Below are 24,798 nucleotides of genomic sequence, written 5' to 3'. Positions count from 1 at the left end.
GCAATATGTTTGTTTCTGGCCGTTTGGTTCTTTTGCCGATTCAAAATGTTATCCGAAGCATGCTTAATGGTTCGAAAATTAGTCCGGAAGGTCAAAAGTCACCAGGTCAAGGACCTGGACAGCCAGAACTACGGAGCGCTTGTCAAGGAAGTCGAGTTTCACCAGGTCGCGGACCTGGAGCGCAAAAACTACGGAGCTTTTGTCCTGGAAGTCGATTTTCACTAGGTACCGGACCCCGAGCGCAGGATCCAGGAGGTTGAGAACCCGGTACTCGAAATTTGCGGAGCGCGATTCTCATCCGTCCGCTCCACTGCGCGGTTGTTTCGAGACTGAAGAATTCGGTTAGCTGAATCTCAAATCGATGACGTCAAATTTTGGTGACGTTACTTTTCGAACATCCGAACATCCAAACTTTGGTTTCGAACTTCAATACTGTGTATGATGTATCGTGATGTATGATGTATGATGTATAACGTACGATGTATGATATGATGCATAATGATTTCAGTTCTAGTTTTTACATTTCGGCTAGGCCCTTCGATGGTTAGCCGTTTGCTAAAGATATATTCTTCAGTTAACGGGTCAGCTAATAATGCTGCCGTTCTATGACAGTGGGATGCTGTCCCCAACAAAAAAAACAATCGCTGACAATCACCTTTGAAGTCTCTAAATCAGGACACTACGTTAAATACCGTCTAATATACGGAGCATCCATTTCATCTGGATCAAAATTAGCGCACCCGTGATGTATTACAGCTACTCCGAATTTTTTTCCATACGCAAACTTTTCGAAAAATAATTCCGCTTCTGCACCCAACGTAAATACTTTACTTGCGACTAGCTAAACCAGCGTTCCGTTTCTATGCCAACGAAAATTCAAGACGGAGAGAGCAAATGTTGTTGGAATAATTATGAATATCAATGTTATAGAATACATGGCGGAGCAGGGGGATGAGGAGGACGAAGGTGGTCGGAGGTGGTTGGAGGTGTACGGAAATGGTAGAAGTGAAAGTCCAAAACAAATAATAATAAATAATTAAGTGAATTCGAGATTCAAGTATAATTTAAGCACAAAAATACACATATCAAACTGTGAAGTGAAAACTTAAGTAACAACTTGCAATTAGAATAAAACTTTTGTAAAAAAAAAATAACCCCGTTTTTACAAGCATGTAGATACTCAGATGAAAGCTCGTGCTTTTATAAATCGCAAAAAGGGGAAAGTCAGCCCATTCAAATTTGTTCGGTCGCAAATTTGTCCCTTACTAAAAACACCCGAATACTTTTTTCAGATCCTGTATCGCCGTAATTGTGCGATAAAGAACGATTACTTATCGTTTACAGACGCTGCAAACAGCGGGTCAGAAGATGTACCTGAAAAGCGGAAAAGAAATTTCACATTTTTCCAGCAACTGGACCCAGGATTTTGCTCGTAATTCTCGTTCAGTGGGAAAAGGGTTTTTAAAATTGATTCTGAGACAAATAATTTGTTACCCCAAAAATGCCGGATTATTTTACAACGCTAAAATCAATTTATTTGTACCCTACATCAACGTCATTTTCCAAAAATATTCAGTCAATTTCAAATTCATCCATCAACAAAATAAATACTGCAATGAATTACTACGTCATTGATAATAGTGTTAAATTTGAATTCTCAGATTCTGCCTCCTCACTCAGGTTTTCAGTTTCAATCTCTATTCTTTCAAAGCATGTATTTATACAAAAGTACTTAATGTAAAATTAAAATGACCTAGTTAACATTGCACTTAATTTAAAGTATATCTATAACATTGCATTTACTCACATATTCTCATAATTTCTTGCAAAACGGTGCAAGACATGTGCTGTACAAGTAACTGAGACAACATTATCAAGCTTACGTAACAGCAGGGATAGATCAACTTGTCTATCTAGTCTGATGATATTTTGACATTGTAAAATCAATCTAAGATTTAAAAACAAATTATCGTGCATTAACGATCACAAATAAATAAAATCAGTTGGAAATCAAACAATTTTTTTTATATCACATTATGAAATCCTATCTAATTTTACAAGAAAAAAACGTGAACCCTAGTCTGTAACACCAATTGGTTAAAACTCATGGTATTCATTCGACATATTGTTGGGAATTCAATCATGAAAATACAAGATCCAGGATTTGTTTTGTAACAATTTCCAACTGCGTACAAAACAGGAAAGTTCATTGGGATCGTTGTATATTCAGTCACTTATTTTAATCCAGTGGGAATGCCCAGGGATGATTTGGCAGATATCCATATTGGATTTCAGTCAAATGTTTCAAAAACATTTTGAAGACTGGGTTTGGCTGCTCCATCGTTGGAATATGTAGTCCCTGGTCAATGTATTTGATATATGAAATGGGACTAACTACACATGCTGTACCAGCTCCAAAAAGCTCCAGTAACTAGAAACAAAAACAATCGTCAGCTCATAATGCTGGAATGGAAACGAAGCAGCTTCGATTATACAGGACGGTATCAGAAGTATAAACAAGTCGGGCAATCTATAAATAAATGCAAAAATGTCCAGAACAAGTTACATATGAACGAGACAAGTGCTTCAATTCATCCCGACGTGAGATTACCCTCACAAATTTATGTGTTTCTGCTCAAATTCACCTGTCATCACGTCATTTGCTCTGTGGTATAATATAATCCGTATCTCGTGTCATTTGGTTTAATTGAAAAAGATATAACGTTATACTTAAATACGCCATTATCAAAATTGTGATAACGAAATTCTGTTTGTTTTACGTAAATTCGGCAGTGAAAAGATTTCAAATGAGACAGATTTATTACGACTTTCATAGTGATGTTTTAGAAGCCACGTAGAAAAGTATGCTATCTCATTGGCCTTGAAACACTTGGAAGTCGAGTTATACTTTTCATTATAAATGCGTGTATAAACTTAACTTCTACGTAGTAAACGATACAATTGAACGATTAGAAATTTTTCCCGATTCACTTTGCTTCAGATAGAATACTGAATTGATGCAAAGAACTTACCCTATTCTCAGATAACAGGCGACAGACTTCTTGCATAGTGATCACTCTCTCACTGACTTTAAATTGACCCCATTCTCTAGACAACGTCAGAATAGATTGCCTTGTGATGCCTGGTAGGATCAGTCCGTTCAATGGTGGCGTAATCAATTCCTTCTCTGTAACATATGAGAGATCATTAGCTCACTCATCGATACAGAAAAAAACTTTCATACAGTTCCTTAGCAAGAGATTGAACTTGCCGCCGTTTTCATTGATGTAAAACATGAAAATGTTCATGGTCCCGACCTCCGTTAATTGGTCATCATCACCATAAAGCCACAGTACTTGTTGTAGGCCTTTTTCTAGAGCCTCTCTTTGTATTTGAATCGTTGGCGCGTAGTTGCTTCCCATTTTACGATCACCACAGCCACCAGGCCATGCTCGTGTATATCGAGGATCTGCAAGTAGCGAAACACCTTCCTGCTCAGAAGAAGTTTTGAAGTAAGACCCGACAGGACAGAGAATAACATACAAGAGAGCTGATTCCGACGAGGCAACGCCCAAAGTAGGCTAAAATAGAAAACAAAGAAAAAATCGTTTTGATCGTTAAAGTATCTGAGACTACTGTTTTTGTTCGTAATAACAATGGTTTAGCCGCATCAATTATATTTCATGCTGACATTGTAGAGTAGTTATCTACCAGACATTTATAATTACTCGGTTACTGCACAAACAAAAATTTTCACAACATTAAAAGTCTCGATACAATTTCAGCATCATAATTCGGGTATACCTACGCTCTTTCCTCACTCACGCTTAGTCCGCGATAAATTGTCATGTATCATTGACATTAGCCTTGTCTCATTAGTAGCATGGTCCTAGGAAGTAAAAAATTTGTAACCAATACAACGTCAAGTTCGTTCAGATGTGATAAAACCTACTTTTCATAGGGGTCACCAGCACTGTAAGTAATTGGCAAGAAATCTACTTTGCTCAGTATATCGAAACCAAAATAAAGTATGATAAGACAATTGCCTAATTTACAAATTTTAAACATCACATCTGTAATACATGTAATATCTCAACTTTGAAAAAAATATCTTGGTAGTTATTTTAGAAGAAATTTTTTCATGGAATGCAAAAGTTCATTGCTGCACGTCCACTTTGCAGGTTTGAAATGCGAAACAAAATAACATGATGTATTTTACAATTCTTTCCGAAATACTATATAATTTATTGTAGGCAATTTCGTATTGTAACTAGTTAACAATCGAAGTATTATATGTGAGACTGAGAAAATTTAGAAACACATAACAATAGTTGAATTCTGAATAAACATAATGTGCGGCAATCTTCAAACCGTTAAGTGATAACCTGATGATGAACTGTAAAGTGAAAACGAATATGATAGATAGAATATACGTATACTCCCAACTTTTACATCAGACATTATTTCCAACTGCTATAAGCGAGAGAGTACAGTTTCGTAATGTTGTCAAAGGTTACTGCTCACTGACACAAGATAAATGGTTTACTATATTGACCTGCGTTGCCTAGGTAGACATGTTGAAGGCCAGTACGGCATATTTGCTGCTCATATACAGCTTTCATCAAAGAACCTTTACTACCCCCGGAAGTATTCATTTTCATTCGTTCCCATAAGATCCAAAATTCGTTTGTTAAAATGAAAAGAAATTTTTTTAGACTGAGTACCAAATGCTAGATCGTACCTAAATGCTTTGCGATCGTTTGCCCATGGTGGATTTATTGCAATTTGTTGTTAATATTCATCTTGAAATGAATACAACAATAATTATATAATTTTACAATCATATAGTTTCCTGCGCACAATCACTGCATAGGTGCACAAGCTTCCGTCCACGAATATCGGGGCATTTGTTTGATGTACGATAACATTATAATAATTCATCAATCATTATGAAGTTACACCCCCACTATTGTACGCTATCTTACTCTAAGGTAGCTGAGAATCATGCTGACAGTTATGTGTTTTTTAGAGGCGCCAAGCCAAGGCTTTCCCTAGCACTTGAGGACGCAGTAATGTTATCTGATGATAATAACAAACAGTATCATGCCACATTCAACTCAATTTTGCAATACTGTGAAAGAAGTTTGATATATACAGATAATTGTGGTATTTCGTCAAATTTAGATATAAGTAGAACATGCAATACCGTTGTAGAGATAACTAAATGAGATATTAAGTAATTCAACATTGAAGCGTTTACAGGAAAAATCTTTGTCTCTCCTTTTTTTCAAGTTTGCGACATTCCGGAACACGCACAGGCGATGAATACTCAACTGTGCTATATATTTTCCAAAATATTTACAAATTTACTTTTGATTCACCGTGTGAAAGTAACACGTTCGTTAAAATAACATTTTTTTGCAATACTTACATCGATTCCAATCAAAGTTGGACGAATGTAGAGACTAGATGCTTCTGAATGGGGTACCCACTCCTGATCTATACTGATTAATCTGTTGATACAGTTTATGAGTTCTGTACTATTGAATGTTGGCAGCCCGGACCTCAATGCAGAAGCATTCATGCGGTCCATGTTTAAATCAGGCCTGAAAAGTCGGATTTTTCCATCAACACCTCGATATGCCTTCATTCCCTCGAAGAGCTGGAGATACATGACATTTTATCAATGATCAGAAGTTACCGCAACTCTTAAAGTGCGTCAATAATTTTATATGTAGAGTTCATTCGTATTCTTAATGGGACATATTCTCACTTCGACAGCATAGTGGAGGACTTTCGCGGCGGGATGAAGTACAAGATTTTCTAACGGAGTAATTTCAGGTGTTTGCCAGCCACCCAGTGCCTCGTAATAAAATACTTTCAGCATATGATCGGTGAAGTATTTTCCAAAGCTCAAGGCACTAACTTCGGGCTTCGGATGAAGTTGGTGTGGAGCAGCCAGCCGAACCGAGAGATCGGCATACTATGAAAAGTGGTGAAACTTGTGCTTAGATAATTCAGGTATTTCTTAGGACGCACTAGTAAGTTTGCAGTGAAATGTACCTTGAATGAACGGTCAGGACTGACCACTTCATCGTTTCTAATTTTCAACGACGAACTCCACCTGATATGTTGCTTTAACTGCCGGAGAAGACCTCCGTGCGATAAGAGCTAAAATTAGATAAAATTTACGATCTAAATACTTCGACTTTTACGAATAACACACTCTTATCATAGCGCAATTATGATAATTCAAATAACACCTGGATATCAAATTATCTTATTGGAGGATGAAAATCAACACAAGATAAAAATACTTTTGAAATGTATACAGATAAATAGTTAGACAAAAAAGTGTACGTGTGCGAAATATTTGGAATTACACTCATCCATAGTTAATAGGTTCAATCTAAGTCCCATGGGCCGATATTTACATATACGTACAAGTTTCACTATCCATTAACGTCGCGACAGAAGTCGTGGGTTACACTTATTTACATACATTATATTCTAGTCGGTGAGTTTACCGTTGTTTTTACAATGCCGTGATTACGAATATAATTTAAAATGACGCAGCTCTATAACGGTGGAAAACAAAAATTTAATTTATACTAAATTAAACTCGCGTGAAAACTCTGATTCTAATTTTTTTCACCACCCTTTTGAATTACCCGGGCATTCCACAGACGATATTCAGGACACCTATCCATCATATGATTGTTCCGATTGTTCGTCGAAGCCTCTAACATCTGCTACCACGTAATAGTGACGTGATTTAAAAAAGTTAGCCGTAAAGTTAAGGCATTTATCAGTATTATTGTACACGTGCGGAAATTGATTCTGCGACAGCTAATTTTTCTCCCTAGTTGATTAGATTGGCAATGGAAAACTTCAGCCAGTAACACGCCGCCTGAACCGTAAACGGCGACGCGCTATACGGTCTGAAATTCTCCATTTAATAATACGGTAGAATTATGTGAAAATACAACATTATACGAAGATTATTTATAGTAGGAAACGTAGAGGAAGTGCCGTGAATGCATGTAATATTCCATTTTTTGAAATCTGTATTCCAATATTACGGTCACTGTAATTGAGAGTTGCGGTTTCAGTACTTCGATATTTTGATATCGGTAGTTTCAACTTTCGGTACAAAAGATTTGGTATCATATCGATACTTCGTTATAGGTGTTGAAAGCTGATCTTGATACTGAAATATTTTGAAACAAAATTATCGAGAAAATTTTGTTACACCGAAATATTGAACAGCTCTAACGTGGACATAGATTCTGGAACAGATAATTTTTTCCCGTAGAGAATTTCAGCCGGAAGCATGATTCGTAACCATAGAGATATTATACATAGCGTAAGAGAGATACAGGGGTTAAGCATAAGTGGAAAGATCGGACGGACAGAAAGAGAAGATAATCGAGCGACGGTCTATTCTTGTTTGCATACTCATTTACTCATGCGTTAGAAGCGTAGTTCAGGGTGGAGATTCTGTAGCTTCACTATTCACATTTCCAACCATCCAAGCATTCTGATTAGTTTGCAAAGTTTAGTCAACCAATCGGAATGCTTGGATGGTGGGAAATGTGAAAAATTAAATTACAGAATCTTTACCCTGCTCTGCCCCTGCGCAGTAACAGACACTGCGCATGCTTGACAGAAAAGAATAGATAGGTTACTCGATTTTCTCTCTCTATTTATCGTCCAGTCCCCTTTGCCAATACCCTATGTATAATATCTCTCTCATACCGCCACCGCGGGCCGGGTGTTCAACGAGTTTGAGTTGTTCAAAGCAATGTGTTATTAATTCCTTAATTACTATGCCTAAAAGATATCGTATATTAGTTGCCGCATTGGTCGCAATATTTAATGCCAATGAGCATAACTTATAATCAATCCGAAGCGCGATATTCAAACAAATAGCGTAGGGCAGGCGTAACGGGTCATTCTACGGGTTGAAATTCTCCATTGCCAATGTAATCGACTAGGGAGAAAAATTAGTTGTTGCAGAAACAACTTCCGTATGTGTACAGCTACAGCTAATGTCTCTAAACGTCATTTAGACTTTTCAGTGCCCAATGACTGATCGGTTTCTCAGCTTACTCCAGGCATATGAGCTGTATGAGAACTTCACTGGGCCTGGATTCTTGAAACTAGGATCCTAGTTATCGTGTGTGATATCGTCTGCAAAAGCATAGTATATCGCATGAGAAATTTAAGATCCTTGTTTCAAGAATCTAGGCTCTGATCTCTGTTAGTACAGAAATCAGTGATGAACTTGAATGACATCAATTTAAAAAATTCAGATACGTAGATAGCGATTAATCGTTTTTCATCCAGTTTTGACGATAACTGCGCGCAATTCATTTTATGCGAACAATTGTTACCATACTCATACACCTTCAAAACAAGTACACATAATTATTACGCATTTTCACACGCTTTGTCGTTTTACACTTTGAAATGGAAATTAATTAGTAGAGCATCATTGCGCAGCAAACACATAAGTTTACGAAAAATTAATAGAATTGAAGTTAAAAGCAGTGCAGCCAGCACGTGGCATATAAATGAAAATATTAGATTATCTTAGGTTAGGTTAGGTTAGGTTAGGTTAGGTTAGGTTCAACTTGAAAAACTGACTTAACGTACCTTGCGTCGAAAATGAACCATGCTTTTTGATTGTAAAATAATTGCAAAAAAAAACACTTTGTCTCAAATTAATGAATTAGCGAAGAAAATGTCCATTATATAAGAATTCCATAGAGATGAAACAGCGTCAGTGTGAGAGAAAGAAAATTTGTCACAAACATTTTTCAAATGCACTTTAAGCAATCCGCCCTTTTACGGAACTCGATCACCAACGACGTGCTGCAGCCGCGGCCACGCGGGCAATCGGTTCAAGTTCAAAGCAAATGTGCCAGCGACAAAGAATGCTTATTATGAAGAGGCTCGCCGGAGCACGGTGTGAACAGAAATTACGAAAGAAACGTATGCATGCGTATCTATATATTCACACACACACACACATATATATATATATGTATGTACACGGGCGGAAGCGCGAATATGCAAAACTAGAATGAACGATTTTAGCGTGCGTTGTTCTCGTGCGAAACGACTCGAATAATTTGAATAACTACGAGCTGTTATTTTAATTATTCAGATCAGGGCACCACGCTTAAGACATGGTATCCCCCACTTTATTGCACGCCGATGTTGACGTATGTTATCGTTTTGGCGTTGAATAAAAAAAAGGGGGAGCTTCAGATAAGTAAAAAGAATTTAAAAAAATATATGTAATACTGATAAACGCGCGTATCCCGTGTTAACTTTGCCGGAGTTAAAGTGCGCGTGCTGCCGCAATTTCTTGAAACATTTTTAACTTTTTTTTTCTAAATGTTTTTTTTTTCACATTTTATCTTATTCTCGACAAACCTTCACTTTAAAGCAAACATTTGCGCGTGGATTTACGTTCTGATATACAATACACGACATTAATAGAAAAGTGATAAATATTGTCAACAATTTCATGTCACGTTTACATGTGTTGTGCATCATTAAAGAGCGAGGTGGTATAATGATTTCCTTACGGCGTAGCGTCACCACCCCTCTTGGTACCGTGTACGAATAGGATAAAAAATATTTGTTTAATGACGCTGCAAAAATTGGAGCGTTACTAGAAAATTTACCTCCAAGGTCCCCGCTACATACGACAAACGCGCAAAAAAGACGCAATAGCGCTAAATCCGAGTTAGTAGATTCATTATCGTTTTACTGTATCTACAACGAAACGACCCCTTGCGTCGCTTGATTCACATTCGAAAGACTGCGAAAGAAATGTTTTAAAGAATCGAAAACTGAGAGGATTCTTTTGCGGAAATACAAAAAAGGTAAACGAATTATACTCGTTCTATTATACTATTTTTTAAATATTATGCACAGCTGTTTTCAATATTTAGTGATGGTGAAATTTACGATAGTGTTTGCTCACGTAACGCATGCCCTTGCGCCTGTTTATTCATTCATATAAAACGATGGTTTATGGATGTAGATATTCAGAAAACGCGTATTACTCGAGACGCGTCATACTCGCCAGTATGACGAAAAGCACAGTATTTGAAATAACTAGAAAAACAAAGATAGCGAATCGATTTTCGTCATTACATAGATTGAGTAATTTATATCACATCGTAGAGATATTTATCGGAATTCATATGAAAGAGTTATTTTCGCTAATCAAATGCTGATAATTAACTAATATTGTGTTTTTGCATTCCGCAAAAGTATTTGAAACTACGCGACGCTCTGTTTTTTTTTCGCGCAATTCACAAGAACCTCGAAAATAGATAAAATTGGCGCTTATAACTTTAAGGATATTTCTTTGCATTTACTACTTTTCGAGAAATTTCATTTCGTTTGGTTAAAAACAGTCAATTAAAATATAAATTGCACTCAGTTAATTATCAACTCTCTAGTTGAACACGGCAGTTCGCCATTATAGGATTAACGTAATTAGCTAACTTGAAGAAACGAATCGTCTATCGCGTAATATCTGTTTATTAAATGCAATACGAATCAGATGTGTATAGTATTTGCATACGCACGTATTGTTATGATTTCAAGGATCATATGAGCGAATGAAAACATAATATCATCTCTCATCCGATGTGGTAAAGATCATACCAGTCCGTAATTCATAAACATACCCATTTTCTTTACCCACGCAATGCTTCTATACGAATAAACAATAATACTTTAATCACTAATCTGAAAGAGCTGTAATTTTTTTAATTTTTTTCATTAATAATACGAGAATTTTGTGTTGATTTGCACTTATCTTAAGAATATACATACATATGGCTTCGTACATATATATGTATATATATATGATATATATACTACGTGTATGTATACCAATAAATCAAAATCTATTCGTTCTGGAATGAAAATATGTACACCACAAAACAGCCATATGCTCGTTTAGATTAAGCTTCAATTGTATACGTTTTACATCATTCAATTCGTAGTATGAATTAATGAAGAATATTATAATACAATACACTTTTCCCTAATTTGTGGATTTTTGTTCCTAATTGTAATGTACGTTATTAATTTTCAGCAGCGTTCACTATTTGTTGTTAAATTTGCGGAAATTTTTTAACAATTAGAAATTGGAATTTGGACGGCTGTGATTATCAAGTTTTGTGAAAATATTATCTGCATATATGCTGGTAATTTATTCATCCGGTAAGCTTGTAAGGAATAGTTTAAAAGTGATGTTCAATAATGCAGCTGCGAACTGCGAGGACGTGTTATTACAGTAAAGTTTGAAAAATTATATGGCGCGATATTTATTCTTGACAGTAGAACAAAAAAGTCAAGAATGTTGCAGATAAACTGTTACAAGCGTAAAATAGCTGAACGTGTTATTATATTGAATACAATTCACTGGAGTACACCACACATCCAATTCATTTCTCGATTTCTGTATTATATGCAGGGCCAGATTAATATGCAAGCTCATTTTTTTTCATCATTCAATGCCGAGCAATTGCAATTTACTGCCAACACAGGTAAATTCGATTTCATCATCTCGATGTGACAGTTGAGGAATTATAATCATTATCGGTATGATAAAAAAATGAAGTAATTTGGCTTTCTCTTTTTTTTTTTTTTCTTTAGAGCATAGCTAATTATATTAAAAATTTGAAAATCTGATACTGAGAAATTATTGTTGAATATATGCTTCAGTTAGTACCAAACAACTGAGAAAAATCGCTCACGATTAAATACACAGTTCATCGTTATCTGTACAATTTGATTAACTTAAACAACATGTCTGTATAGTTATCTTGTGTGATCTAATATGTTAGAGTACTTAACTACTAAGTCTTAGAGAAATTAGTTTTTTCATTTAAACTCGATTCAACTGAATATATGTAATAGAAGATTGAGTTCGCCTATTTTAATTCATCAAATATGTATGACAATTCACAACCAGTGCATTCCGAGAATTTTATTTCCGCTTGCGAAAATTATGTGCTTCATGTATTGCAATGCACTTTAAGAATGAGAATAAAAACTTGATTGAACATGCATTCTATGTACGTCATTCATAAATGATAGTCTATTTTATAGAAATATGAATAGGAACAAACTAAAGATACCAGGAAAAAAAAACAAAAATATAAATGATAAGAAACAACGATTGTATCTATGTACGTACAGTAAAATTCGATATCGAGCTATTATGGACTGGAGAGTCGTTGCTTAAAATTATCAGAGAAATAAAGATACTCTTTACTAGAACCAATTATAACTATATGCAACTATAATTATCAAGCTAAGAACGTAATAGTTGAAAATTCACTTCTATTTTCGTAATTACTTAACTCCTAATTGTCATAGATTCTTATAGCAGTTAATTACTTATAATTCTCCATGAAGACAGTCTTGAAACAAAGCAACCAAACTTGTTGCACGTTGTTCATATACATATATAGAGTATGGAAGTATTCTATTTTAAGGTAATTAAAACTACTTTAAACAATAGCGATACGATTACTTCACAGCTAATTATTGATAAATGTATATAGATCATCCAATAACGATGGTTCTATATTCACATCGTATTTACATCAATCGAAGAATCGCCGAAAAATTTACTTCTGTGATATACAGAATGCTTTTGCAACTTATTTCTTTTTTTCGTTGTTCAATCTTTAGAAAACGAATCACAGCTTATTTTTGGAATAACCTCTGCAACAGTTTACACGGTAAATGTCAGGACTTTCAGTTGACAAACAAAAAAAAAAAAACCTTGGGTGAATTTGAAAAACTATTATACTACCTGCCGAAAATACATTTCATAAAAAAAATTTCAATTTTCTACAGGAACGTCTAATTCTATCTCTAACGTTAATTTCATATCAAACAAGTCTTATGTTTTCAACTTCAGATCAATATGATACAAATTTATGTAAAATTGTTTCGATTCAATTTCGTAAACTTATTCTCCTAGTATCGCCAATGTTACAAGCCCTTTACAAAGTTCCTATGATTAGTCATGCATTAGCTGAGTTTAGTAAGTAGCTCAGACTCATAGAGATTCTCACCACGAATGTTTTCATACTTGAAAATATCTGAACGGTAAGCATTTTGAGTGAAATACAGAACTCGTCTATTATCAACAAATTTGCATATAGATTTGCATACCTCTATATTTACATATGCATTGATGTAGATATCACATACGTATATAGCATTGGTGAAAAAAAAAGTACATTAAATCGATCGATTCAAAATTGATTCACGCATTCCGCATTCAACGACAAAAGTACTGTCACGAGACGTAAAACTAATGGTCGATGCTATCGCATCCGCAAAGTGACTCGCAAATGTGTGCATGGCATTTCCGAATATTACTTCTAACCATTTTCGTCATGGTTGGTAGTTGATACGTTACAACTGTGTAGCACAATAACTCACTAACCGCATTAGGCACTTTTAAAACTAGGGTACTGGTTTGACTTAGAATTGTTGAGCAACCGATCACTCTTGAGGGCTTTCAAGGTTATTACTACCCTCTTCGCTAATCGTTGTTAAATTACTGTTTTTAAGTGCGGCTCGTTTGTCAATTTCATCATTATCATCATCCATGTCTAAACTACGTTGCAAGTTTCGTCTATTGTTATCAATTCTGTACTGGTTACCAAGTATACAATCTCTATGCTGATCAATGCTGATAAAATGTTTTTCATAAGCATCATCAATGTCTACCCCTTTTCTTTGGTCAATTGTTGGCGATTCGTCGGGGGAACTGTCGGGATACGAGTAATCACAAAATCCTTCATACATCGGAGGTTCGGACGGGTAAGGAATTGTTGGATACGACATTGACGTTGGTTGTCCTCCGTTTTGAGAAAAGAACATTCTTCGATATTGATTGTAACAAGTTCCATCCTGGAAAAGATTTATTCCCATTGAAAAAATACCATTCCGTTTTAGACCTATATGAGAAATTTCATTGATCTTCAATGATTGAAAAATTTCCTTACTGTATTGTAGTGTGAAGTCAAAGCGACTTCAGATGGTCTTGACTTCACACGAGCTGGTTGAAAAACAGAGAGTAACGTCCAGGTCGGTAAAAGGTACTTTAGAATCATTACTACCACAATTGATGCGCTGTAGTAGATTTGTGCATGATTGTAAATACCGCTGCAACCAGTTTCTTCTCTGCCCACTGTTGAAAGATTCAAATAGTAATGAATTATTGATTGAATTACGAAAATGATAATCTCTATCAAACTTTCTTGTGCCAACTACAAGTTAAATTCCAATTTGCCAAAGTACGTAAGTGCACTTCTCAAATTTAAAGCTAATCGTTTTATTCAAAAGTAAACAAATACAATCTTCTTTTCGCAATTTGATTCATAGTCAGCACAGTATAGACCAGAAGAAATTAACTACTAACACAATGACATGACAGCGTCAAAGACAACAGAAACAACTGCGGAGATTTCATAAACGGCCGTGACAAGCCACAGGTCTCTAGTTTGAGATGAAGCAGTAGGCAGCATGAGTGTTGAAATGACAGATCGATTGTTGCTATGTGTTAGGTAGAGAGCAACGACTGCAAACATTTGAACAGTAATAAAATCTGCGCTTGATAGCATGAGCCAGTAGGGACCTGAAACAGCGTGATAAGTAATAATTAGAATTGTAATTAGCACTTTTTTTCTTCTCAGATATCAGTAGCAGAATAATATCATCACAATCAATAGGCAGCAAGAGTTATGCCAAGTTATGCAAGAGAATTTCAGATTGAGTACCATGTCAGAGATTAGATCAGAGATAAATCTTCCAATGTCAATAACTATTTATAACTAAGAAACAAAACTTACGAAGGCACTCTGTCCAGGTTCCACTAATGTCGACCATGCCCATTAAAACCACTGTGGTACAATAGAGTATATAAAGGGACAGGACTGGGTTGACGACGTGCTGGACAATGTCATCTCTATGCCGAGCTCTGGCCGCAGATGACCAATGAAGATGGCATATCAGAATGAATTGTAATAGTTTCAGGAAATTTGCAGTGAAATCCAGCTGAGGATATCGTACGCCGATGATGAAACTTGTGGCACTGAAAAATCAAAAAAAAATTGATGAAACTCGAATCCTGCGTAGCACCACAAATTTATAAATGAGTAATATTATCGTGCAGATATTCTTGAAAATTATCATTAATCACAGGACTATTTGTTACTCAAAACCTCGGATTACGTTTTGTAAAGTAATTTTATAAAACTTACCAAATAATACATTTTATCCCCGATACGTAAAATATTGCATAGTGATGCATCTGGGAGTGCTTGCACGCATGGTATTTTATTAGTTTTAAGACGATCAAGAAGAACGTGAGGAGGCAAAGTAGAGCTAAGATGCTAACCCTGCCGCACGCTATTCCGTCATAAAGATCGAGACATCCTTTGTTGATAACGTCCAATGTTTCGTTATCATACTTCCTACTTCGCACCAACATTTTGAAAACAAGTGCGTCGTATCCACACTGTGTTTAAGTTGTCAACAATAACTCAAGTGCTCATTTCCCTGGAAGAAACAAACAAGGCTATTCACTTTGCAACCAAAAGCATATCACAGAGGTGTCGTGCCATTAACCCAAGGTTATTGAACTTTGTGTAAAAAACATCTGGCATTTACTCAGTGCTGCTTATTCCTCGTGCATCTCACGACACAATGAAAATTGGAACAAATTACACGTTCAAGGGTTAGAAAAACATTGTCTGGCACAGACAATGCAGGTAGAAACGAATCAGCGATGAATTCAACGCCGAATAGTGTTAGGTAGAAATGTTTGAGCAGCTATGGGAAGTATTATGGTGAATGCAACCTGTCAATGTGAGAAAAAAAAAAAAAAAAACAGCAGAAGAGAAAGAACGAACGAATGAAAGAAAGAAAAAGTTGTTGAAAAATGCATGCATCTCGACAGTAACGTTCTCTAATTATACCTATATCCCGAAGTTATTGAACGATCAAAGTAGTCTGATCGTAGGCCCCATTTTATCCTTCCCCGTTTAGTGGGCGAGTAGAAACGAATAATCACTCAACAGATGAGAAATTCATGATTTATTTAAGCACCGCTAGCGCACGGAGGCTGGTACACAGAGATGTTTACAGTTCAGTGCCTGATGGTTGCTGATCGTGAGGTGAGGTGAGCAAGCCTTGACGTCAGAGATTCGAGATCCGAGAGCCGAGCTCAGCCGAAGTTGGATCGTCGACGAAACGCGAACCGGTTCGGCTCGTGCGTTTCACTTTCAAATCCACAATCCGCGCCGGCAATTTTCATCAATTCAACACCGCGCGCTTCCTCGCAGACTTTACGAATAATCAAAGATTCCGACTGCCGATCTAACGGCCAAACGCCGATATTCCCTCGAAAGATTTCTCAACGAAAACTACGCCAGCAGCCTCGCTCGTCGACGTTGCACCTGACATGCGAGAGTTTGCGTTACACCTGACCGCGACACGCTCGCGCAGACTAAATTTAAACCTATCTGATATCAATTATTCAAGAGTCGTATTAAAGGGCGGACGACGCTTGTACGCATTACAATTGAGAAATTGTTACTCGCCATGCGACTGTGAAAATTTTATTAGATCAGCTATTTTCGGACTCGGCGTCAAACCACGCGTGGTATTTTCTTTTCGTATTTGAAAATTGTCTACTGGGATTTCCTCGCTACTCGTCTCGTTTCTTCATTTTTTTTTGATAAAGATCTAATGTTTTTTTAACGCACACACAAGATACCAACTGTTTATTTATAGCAGGATATTCAATGCTCAATATTGTCAATGCTTGTAATAACGTTTTTTACCACCTCGATTATAAACTGTGAATAAATATTTTTCCCTTGCAAAATCGTGTGATATAATCTGCAGGAAAACTAGTTCCAGATCAGTAACAATTGATTCCAGACGAGATAGGAATGACAATTGTAATAGCAATAACAATGCTAAAATTCATAGTAATTACACTATAGCATTATTAGCTATAATCCCACACAGGGTTTATTAAAAGGCCAGTTGTCCGTTTCACAGTCCATACTTTGCTTTGCGATGAAATGAAAATACGGGAGCATGTGCAAAGTCCGTGATACGTTTGACAGTTGAGTTTGATACCATCATCGAGGAAAGCTTGATCTAGAATGAGTTTTTATAAACGATACACGCATAATATTTATATTTATAAGTTACATATCACAATATTCGTTATTGTTCAACATCGTTCAATCCAATCATAATATATAGGTGTAATTATCAAACGATAAGAAAAATGAGAAATGGTACTTAACGATGAAAGACTATAATTATTTCTCAGAGAAAATTTCGGTGCACGTGCATGTATAAAAAAAATCTCATCGCAATTATGCTCTAAATATTATAATACGATTGTGTATAAAAACCTGATAACAGACCGCATGACGTTCGCAAGTTCGCGTTGTAAATATTTCTATTTCAAGTTCAATTAATATTTCAACCCCACTCCGGCGTTGAATGAACTCGAATGAGTTATTCTTTTGTGTCTGAAACAACGATATTGTTCTCCAATACGCATATGCAAACAAACCAGAGCCAGCGAGGCGGTTGATAAACTATTCGCAGTGAAAACGACATTGGGAATTAGACCGAACGTTCAATCGCCCGCGTGCTTAATCTCGTTGCACACGTGTTGAGACTTTTTTGCGTATAGCTATACACATACGATAAAAATATAATACAGCTGGATAAAGGTGAACGTGCAGAACATTGTTAAAAAATATCTAAATCCAAGAAATCAGTTACAACAGAAATTGCAAAATTCATATGTTCCGGCATTCTGGGCGATCCGCGTTCTTCGGCCAGTCACAAATTGACCTTTCTGCATGGTAGACGGTCCCCTCACGACACTGGAATTTCAGAGGTTTTCCATACACGCATCGATAATACTGAAACAGAAAAATTGCGGTACTTACTGTCACGCCTGCGCCAATTGTGCTGCTCCAAATAACTTCCGTATCTCTATAATTTTCTGAGCGCTGACTAATTCCTGCTTGTTGTACTACATTCCCACCATCATTCGCACACGGACAGAAAAATATTGTACACTTTACATATCCTGTGTTGAATATATGTACATACTGCACTTTTTTGGAGTAAAATCATCATAAATTATGGCAAGATTTACAAATCCGCTAATATGAGTTGCAATATTCTTAGGTAGATCTACCACAATTGATGGAGATTTGTCTCTGGAAAAGTGCTATCCATACATTCACCAAACAGATGTATAATCTACATTACACTTTTTTCCGTGCACTTATACCGTACAACGCGAACTCCGCCCTCCCACAGGAAGTTATGCAGAGAGAGAAAGAGAAAGAGAGAGCAACGTCTGGCGAAAATAAGTCTCAACGAATCTCCAATTTGAATTTTCGTACCAGTGTGCAGTCCTTGGATGCCATGAAGTCCTCGTTACCGCATGTGATCTCGTTCGAAGTATCGTCTATCTCGTTTATAATGACAGGTTTCGGGGACGTCGGCGTCAACGAGGGTCGCGTTGGCCGAGTAGTTTCCTCGGTTTGTCTCGTCGTGCTGGTTGTACTGGGTGGTTTGTACGCTGGAGTCGGCCTTCGGGTGGTGGACGTGACCGCGAACGTTGTGCTGGGCCTGGATGGACGGTTGTTGTCTTCGGGAGAAGCCGGAGTGCTTGGTGGCCGGTCCCATTCGGGCTAAGAGTTGATAAGTGAACGAAACTTATCAAGTATTCCATAAATGTATCACATGCACCGTGTAATTAACTGCAATTGGACACAAACCCTTGGCGTCGTTTCTCGCTTAGGCGCAGGAACGATGTAGTCCTTCATATTGTCGTGGAGAATATGAGCTAGCGCGTTTTCGTCCCCGCAAATACCATGAAAATCGTCCATGTCTATTGCCCAAGTCATTGCACCGGCGTAGCCACGCTCCTTTATAAAGTCCATTTTAATCTGGATACTCTTCTCGTTCTCATATCCGACCCACTGGGTGCCTGCGGCAGAAAATGGGAATGGGAAGGAGTGGTTATCGATCTACCGAGTACGTTGGGTAAAATTCAAGATGTGCCAAAGGGTGTGGCGCAGATGTCATGGATAACTGCCCGTTCGCACCATTGTATGCAAATTGAAAATTGGTCGCAAGGGCCGTCTCAAGGACTGAAACGTTCCAAGCCTCGAACCTTGAAATCCCGATTCAACGTCAATGTCCTGAACATCTAAGCCTCGGTGGTCCTTACCTTTGTACGCGAAGGGAACCATTCCCGCTGCGTCCCACTCGGTTGTCCATCCGGAATTCGGATCTTGTACATGCGGGCAAATCTGCAATAATTTGAATTTCAATGATTCATAGACCAGAAGCACATGTCAAAGTCGACCACGAATAGCGCATCTATTCTACGCACCTCGTAATAGGCGAGGAACCCTTTCGCCCTCGTGTAATTGCCCATAGCTCCTCCACCGGCCTCCTTGTTGATGTACGTTCCCAAATTGTAGTTGTTGTTACTGTTGCTCAGGGTGAAGCTGCGTCCGTAAAACGGCACTCCGACCACCAGCTTGTCCGCTGGACAACCCATGTCCTCCCACAGCCTCATGCCGTCGTTCTGGAAGAAATTTTTATCGGAAACGTCTCTAGAGCTTATACTTCAAAGCTCAGTCGTCGAGAGCGTTAGAGACACTAATCGAATGATTCACTTACCACGTTCAGTTTTTCGTAGGCCCACTGATCGTGGGGACGTTTATAGAGCGGGCTGTGGGTGTCAGCGAATCCAGCCCAATTTCCTCTTAGATCGTACGCCATTACATGAATCGCATCTACGAGTCTGTGGAATAGTCAATTATCGTTGTTAATGTTACAATTGGTTATTAGGCTGGAGATAAGAAACGCGAAGAGAAAGAAATACCGATACTCAATAGTATATTTACGGTGTGGAACAATTTGTCTTACACTTGATCGAAGGACTGCAAGCAGAGTAAAATTAACCCTAGCCACTGATCTGGGGTCCAGTTGACTCCAGAGCCGACTTTCACGTACAATTTTAAAGTCAGCCTCCTTGAGTCAGGGTTGTTTGTGCAAGTAAAATGACGAATGATTCAAAAAACTTTTGGATCTCAAAGACCCCGCGTGTGTATCGCATATTGTTTTACTTTCTTTGCTTCAAGTATTGCTCCCACATCCTCCACTGTTTTTTTCTAAATCTAAGATTGAAGTCTACATCTGGATCGTTAAATTTTGTCTCAGAATATTGTACAAGTCGTAACTGTGCATAACGTAATGATGTGTTCAGTAATGACTTTCCAAAGTTGACCGGGGTCTGGGTGACCCCGTTTAAGTAATGTGGAAGTTTCCATAGGTGTAAGTGACTAGGGTTAGAATTGTTTGAATGGTTTTCCGCGTAAGTTTTATTGTTCCGTGGTGATATCGAGTATTTGCCAAGGTTTGGGGTATTTGTTTTGAACGTTATTCATACATCGGTTGGGCATGCTTCAGACAAAAATGCAATTATACTTGAGAGAAACCAGATGCAAGGATTTTTTTTAATCCCACTTCATTCTCGTCTCGTCTCTCCAGTTTTAAAACGCGAGGTATTTGACTCACTGGCATAACTCGGGAACGTGATAACCTTCCTGAAGGCGAAATTTAGCAAGTGGTACTGCCATGGTGATTTCCCAGCCCTTTCCCTCCCTGTCGAAGGCCCGTCGCAGCTCCTCGACAAAATAGAAGAACGTATTTTTGTCGGAGAATTTACCACCGCGGTCGGCGGCCCCGGGATATTCCCAGTCAAGGTCGAATCCGTCGAAGCCATATCTGTTCATAAATTCTGGAAAAAGGAGAAGAATATCAAGAGAGTTGGAAATGCCGCGCGTGATATAACACGGAATTTAATACCCACGGACAAACATCGCACACGTTATCCATAAATGTTTCTATTTACGACTATTCATACTAACATTCAACGTGTTCGTATCACGCATACGTACAAGATGCACAAATGTTTATCACTATGCAGAGGTTGGGACCTTTGTCCGTCATTTAATTTATACAAAAAGAGATTCTGAGAAAAATGTTTAATAAAATTTTAAAAAGTCAACACCTTTTGCTGATGCAAACACGAGTACAAGGGAACTTTGTCTCTTGCAGAGATAAAATGATTCTTGCAAACACTGTGATTCTGGATGTAGGTCGAATCAATTATGTACTGGGTATTGTGTATCTATCGTAGATATTCTCAGGGGCACTGCTAGGTTAACTTATTCGAGAATAATGTCAGTTTACATTATTTCGATCAATTTTCACTACAGTTTTACCCAGAATAATCGAAAACTCGTCCACGTGTAAACGCAAAACATCGTCTTATTGTCTGACACGAGAATTAGCGCAAATGTTGTGCAGAATCATGCTATAATTACGAGTGAAATACTTCGTGCACGTGTAGATGTGACTCTGTTACTTGAGTTATAAGTAATCAGGAGTCAAAAAAACAAGCGCTGAAATTTTTCTTGAATCAAGGTCTGGGTTATCAAAATATAACCGTAATTAACGTATTACTAGGATAGACGTATCACATCCTACAAAATTTAGACAATCCTAGTTGTAAATCTATTGTGCTTACCGAATGACGAACTCGACTAATTCCGACGTATTGAACGTGCTTTAGGTGTAAATTTACAAGCGCCTCTTGAGCCGTTATAATAACAAAGAATCAGAATTAATTTACGACATTTCCTCAACGCGCTTATGAATTCGCCGTGTGTGCACAGAGATTTAAACGACGACACGCTGACACTTTGGTCACCCATCAGATTCATTGGTAGCTATTTCTCCTTTTCCATTTTTAAGGTGTAGCAAAAATTTGATGCAGCGAGAAAGTGTGAATGTATAGGAGTGACGTGGTAAGAGGAATTTCTTAAGATGGTAGATGTAATGAATAATTGGTCAAGACGCGGAGAGAATGAGAAACGAGAGAATATAAAAGAGGTTTAACGTATGTAAATTAGTTATTGTGCCCTTAGGTGGAAAGCCTTCGACTGGATTTTTCTCTCACCTACAACACTGCTGATGAATGATCTTCTCCGTTCAGGTATGGCAGCCATGTTGCTGTATTTTCGTCCACCTTCGGCCCACCCGCCGACAGCGAGCTCAGTTTTCAATCCCGGAAACTTGTTCTTCAGGTTCGTAAAGTTCTTGAAGCCATCCTGCTCAATGTCCAGGTCTGGATCGATCACCAGCACTTCCCAGGTCACGTTGCTCACACCGACGAAAGAGTAAATCAAATGGGTGCACAAGTCCGCTGGCACATCATCTATCGTGTACCTTCCTATTCCTGGACGATATATCGCCCAGTTACTGAAGTAACACACGACTCTTCCAGGTTCTCCTTCGTTACCTCCTGAAATTTGCGGTCAAATAATGAGAAAAAGTTTTTAAACCCCTCTAACCAGTCCCGGCAATAATTCTACCTTTGTATCACATTCCAAGATTTGAAATACCAGCCCGATTCCGCCGAGACAGAAGAGGAGTTTGTCAAAAATATATTGAACCACTTTTTACGTGGTCCTTGAATTTAATCACGATTTAAATATTACTTACCAGCAATCGCATAATTGCAGAATGCTGCTGAAAATACGACAAAGAATATCGTCAGTTTCTGCTCCATCCACGTCATCTTGGGTTATCTGAAACGTTTACTCGTATCACACACTGATCCCAAATGTTGGCGGTTTATCACTAAACGTATGCTCCGTAAATTATTGTACATACCGTAATTATAAAACTGTCCCAATAAACCTCAATATCAAAAATTTTTCATCAGTCGAAATGATCAATTGCCTACAACGAATCGACTTGTGAGTTCTTTCCACATTTGTAGTGGGTTATTGTCAGTAGTATCTATACAAGCGTGTTTTACACATAGTCGCTCCTTGAAACTAGTTTTCGAATCGTAAATTTCCAGACACAGGTTGACATTCTGCTATGAAGAGATGGAAGTTATTCGAGAAATTTTCAGTTGGAGAAAATTCTAACAGTTATTCACCGAGGCGATACCTTGCACTGCTGGGCGCGGTCTTTTATTACGGGTACACTATACAGACATTGCGTTAGACTTGTCGAGTGTTGAGTGTGTAACGATGATTTTCGGTCTTTAGATTTCAAAATAAATTACCCGTAATTGATAATTCCTTGCTTTTTGATTGTGCAATGATGCAGAGGATTAACGCCAAGTACCGTAACGTGTTGGTTGGTAAACCGCAATTCGCGAACGGTAGCTCTCTGGCCGCTCTCCGTTTCCGTCAACAAGATCTAGACGGCTAATAACGGTCGTACAGATCATCAAGTGTCACTCGACTCTTTCCCGTTACACTTCTAATGTCACAATACTATTCGTTCGCAACAATACGCGCGATATTGTGCCTGATGTTTACAGGTAATTTGATTTTGGCTAATCGACTCCGTGAAATATTTTCAGCAATTAATTTGGATGACACAAACGGATAGAAAAACAATCTGTGACATTGCGTCAAGTTTTGTTTCAATTTTTTAATTACCGTCTCTGCGTGATTACCGCAAATTGGATTATTCACGGTATGACGTATTTGTAACTTTGTTGAGTTCGAGCCTCCGATTGCTTTCTTACAAGCTGAGCTCGTCGCAACAAAGGATCGTTTGTTTATCGAATTAAAATGCAAGTTACACCGCAGTAACAACCTTCGGTTTTCTGTTCCGGTAGCCACGATCAGAATGTATTAAAAATTCCTCTATCGTTCTTGGCATAGCAGCGATGAATTAATAATTAAGTATATTGGATGAAAAAATTATGGAGAAACAGAAAAGCGTCGTGAAAAATATCTCGCTCTTGTGACAATATGAAATCGGTACAAATCAATTGTTTTATCCAAGCTTCGCGTTCTTTCCATAATTCTGTCGCTCGACCCTCGAGTCCCATACAATATTTCGTCACAGAAAATCGTCATGAAATTAATATGCGCGCGACAAAGCCGTCGTATAAGTTAACAAAACTCTACTTAACTAGGTGTTAAAATTTCCAGGCCCAAGGTATAGCTAATGTTATAGCGGTTAATTAATTAACATATGCGAACTTTTACCTATATTTAAAACCTGTTCCAAAACAATTATATGCATACATATCTTCATTATACGTTTAAAATGCCTAACATTCAGCTCTTCTATATTAACATATAAACATCGAGTTTGCGGTTGCGTCTCGAAATTTCAAACCGGACATTTGTTTGTTTATTTAATTTTTTTTCACACAAATAGCAGTTTGTTTTTTTTCAAACCGATCGTAAGACGCGTGTACCGCATGAGATTTCGCCACACGATCAAGCCGCGAAAGTTGAAAAAGCTCGAGGAGAGATTCATTGAACTACATCGAAGACCGAAGTAGGACAAGAAGATGACGTCGGGGGGTTGACCTGACACAGATAGAACGAGTAAAAACGAATCTTTTTCACTCACCTTGCCCGCCGAGCGTGGTTTGAAAAATCTCCAGGCGATGCGAGGGTGAGCGAATATATACCGGGGGCCCTCATTAGGATTCAGGCTCACAGAGTCTTGCCGATTGGTCGGTTGGTTCGACGACCCGAGAACCAGCAACAAGTCCATCGAGAAGCATGCGTGCCCTCTCCTCCCCCCACCCCCCCCCCCCCATCACGTATGTGCACCAAGGAAGAGACC

The 24,798-nt window shown here is 37.8% G+C and overlaps 3 protein-coding genes and 1 long non-coding RNA gene across 6 annotated transcripts; all 4 read right to left on the bottom strand.

Moving 5' to 3' along the window:
* Positions 1-1,509: 1,509 nt before the first annotated feature.
* Positions 1,510-9,135, bottom strand: LOC124185330 (branched-chain-amino-acid aminotransferase, cytosolic). The gene is made up of 7 exons (XM_046575997.1): positions 8,659-9,135; positions 6,064-6,171; positions 5,774-5,983; positions 5,432-5,662; positions 3,272-3,581; positions 3,033-3,187; positions 1,510-2,431 (listed from the first exon to the last, which is right to left on the bottom strand). The coding sequence occupies exons 1-7, from the start codon at positions 8,677-8,679 to the stop codon at positions 2,240-2,242; spliced, it is 1,227 nt and encodes a 408-aa protein (XP_046431953.1). The 5' UTR covers positions 8,680-9,135; the 3' UTR covers positions 1,510-2,239.
* LOC124185338 lies at positions 3,649-5,425 on the bottom strand. The gene is made up of 2 exons (XR_006871369.1): positions 3,953-5,425; positions 3,649-3,889 (listed from the first exon to the last, which is right to left on the bottom strand). It is a non-coding gene; the product is annotated as an uncharacterized LOC124185338 (long non-coding RNA).
* Positions 9,136-10,829: 1,694 nt separating the features above from the next.
* LOC124185329 lies at positions 10,830-16,819 on the bottom strand. The gene is made up of 6 exons (XM_046575996.1): positions 16,041-16,819; positions 15,324-15,621; positions 14,913-15,154; positions 14,483-14,698; positions 14,067-14,251; positions 10,830-13,971 (listed from the first exon to the last, which is right to left on the bottom strand). Exons 2-6 carry the CDS (start codon positions 15,551-15,553, stop codon positions 13,561-13,563), a joined length of 1,284 nt encoding a protein of 427 aa, XP_046431952.1. The 5' UTR covers positions 15,554-15,621; positions 16,041-16,819; the 3' UTR covers positions 10,830-13,560.
* A 253-nt stretch (positions 16,820-17,072) lies between these two features.
* Positions 17,073-24,729, bottom strand: LOC124185323 (endochitinase). Of its 3 annotated transcripts, none has more exons than XM_046575974.1 (10): positions 24,580-24,729; positions 22,693-22,778; positions 22,148-22,492; positions 20,701-20,923; positions 19,801-19,924; positions 19,508-19,705; positions 19,343-19,424; positions 18,888-19,099; positions 18,510-18,800; positions 17,073-18,017 (listed from the first exon to the last, which is right to left on the bottom strand). In XM_046575974.1, exons 2-10 carry the CDS (start codon positions 22,766-22,768, stop codon positions 17,892-17,894), a joined length of 1,677 nt encoding a protein of 558 aa, XP_046431930.1. In that variant the 5' UTR covers positions 22,769-22,778; positions 24,580-24,729; the 3' UTR covers positions 17,073-17,891. The 3 variants fall into 3 exon arrangements, with proteins under 3 accessions (XP_046431930.1, XP_046431933.1, XP_046431932.1); XM_046575977.1 differs by lacking the exon at positions 24,580-24,729 and adding an exon at positions 23,267-23,564; XM_046575976.1 differs by lacking the exon at positions 24,580-24,729 and adding an exon at positions 22,864-23,127.
* Positions 24,730-24,798: the final 69 nt, after the last annotated feature.

This window comes from Neodiprion fabricii, chromosome 6 (genome assembly GCF_021155785.1).
Source record: "Neodiprion fabricii isolate iyNeoFabr1 chromosome 6, iyNeoFabr1.1, whole genome shotgun sequence".
Taxonomy (NCBI): Eukaryota; Metazoa; Arthropoda; class Insecta; order Hymenoptera; family Diprionidae; genus Neodiprion; species Neodiprion fabricii.
This window is presented reverse-complemented; position numbering and strand designations above follow the sequence as displayed.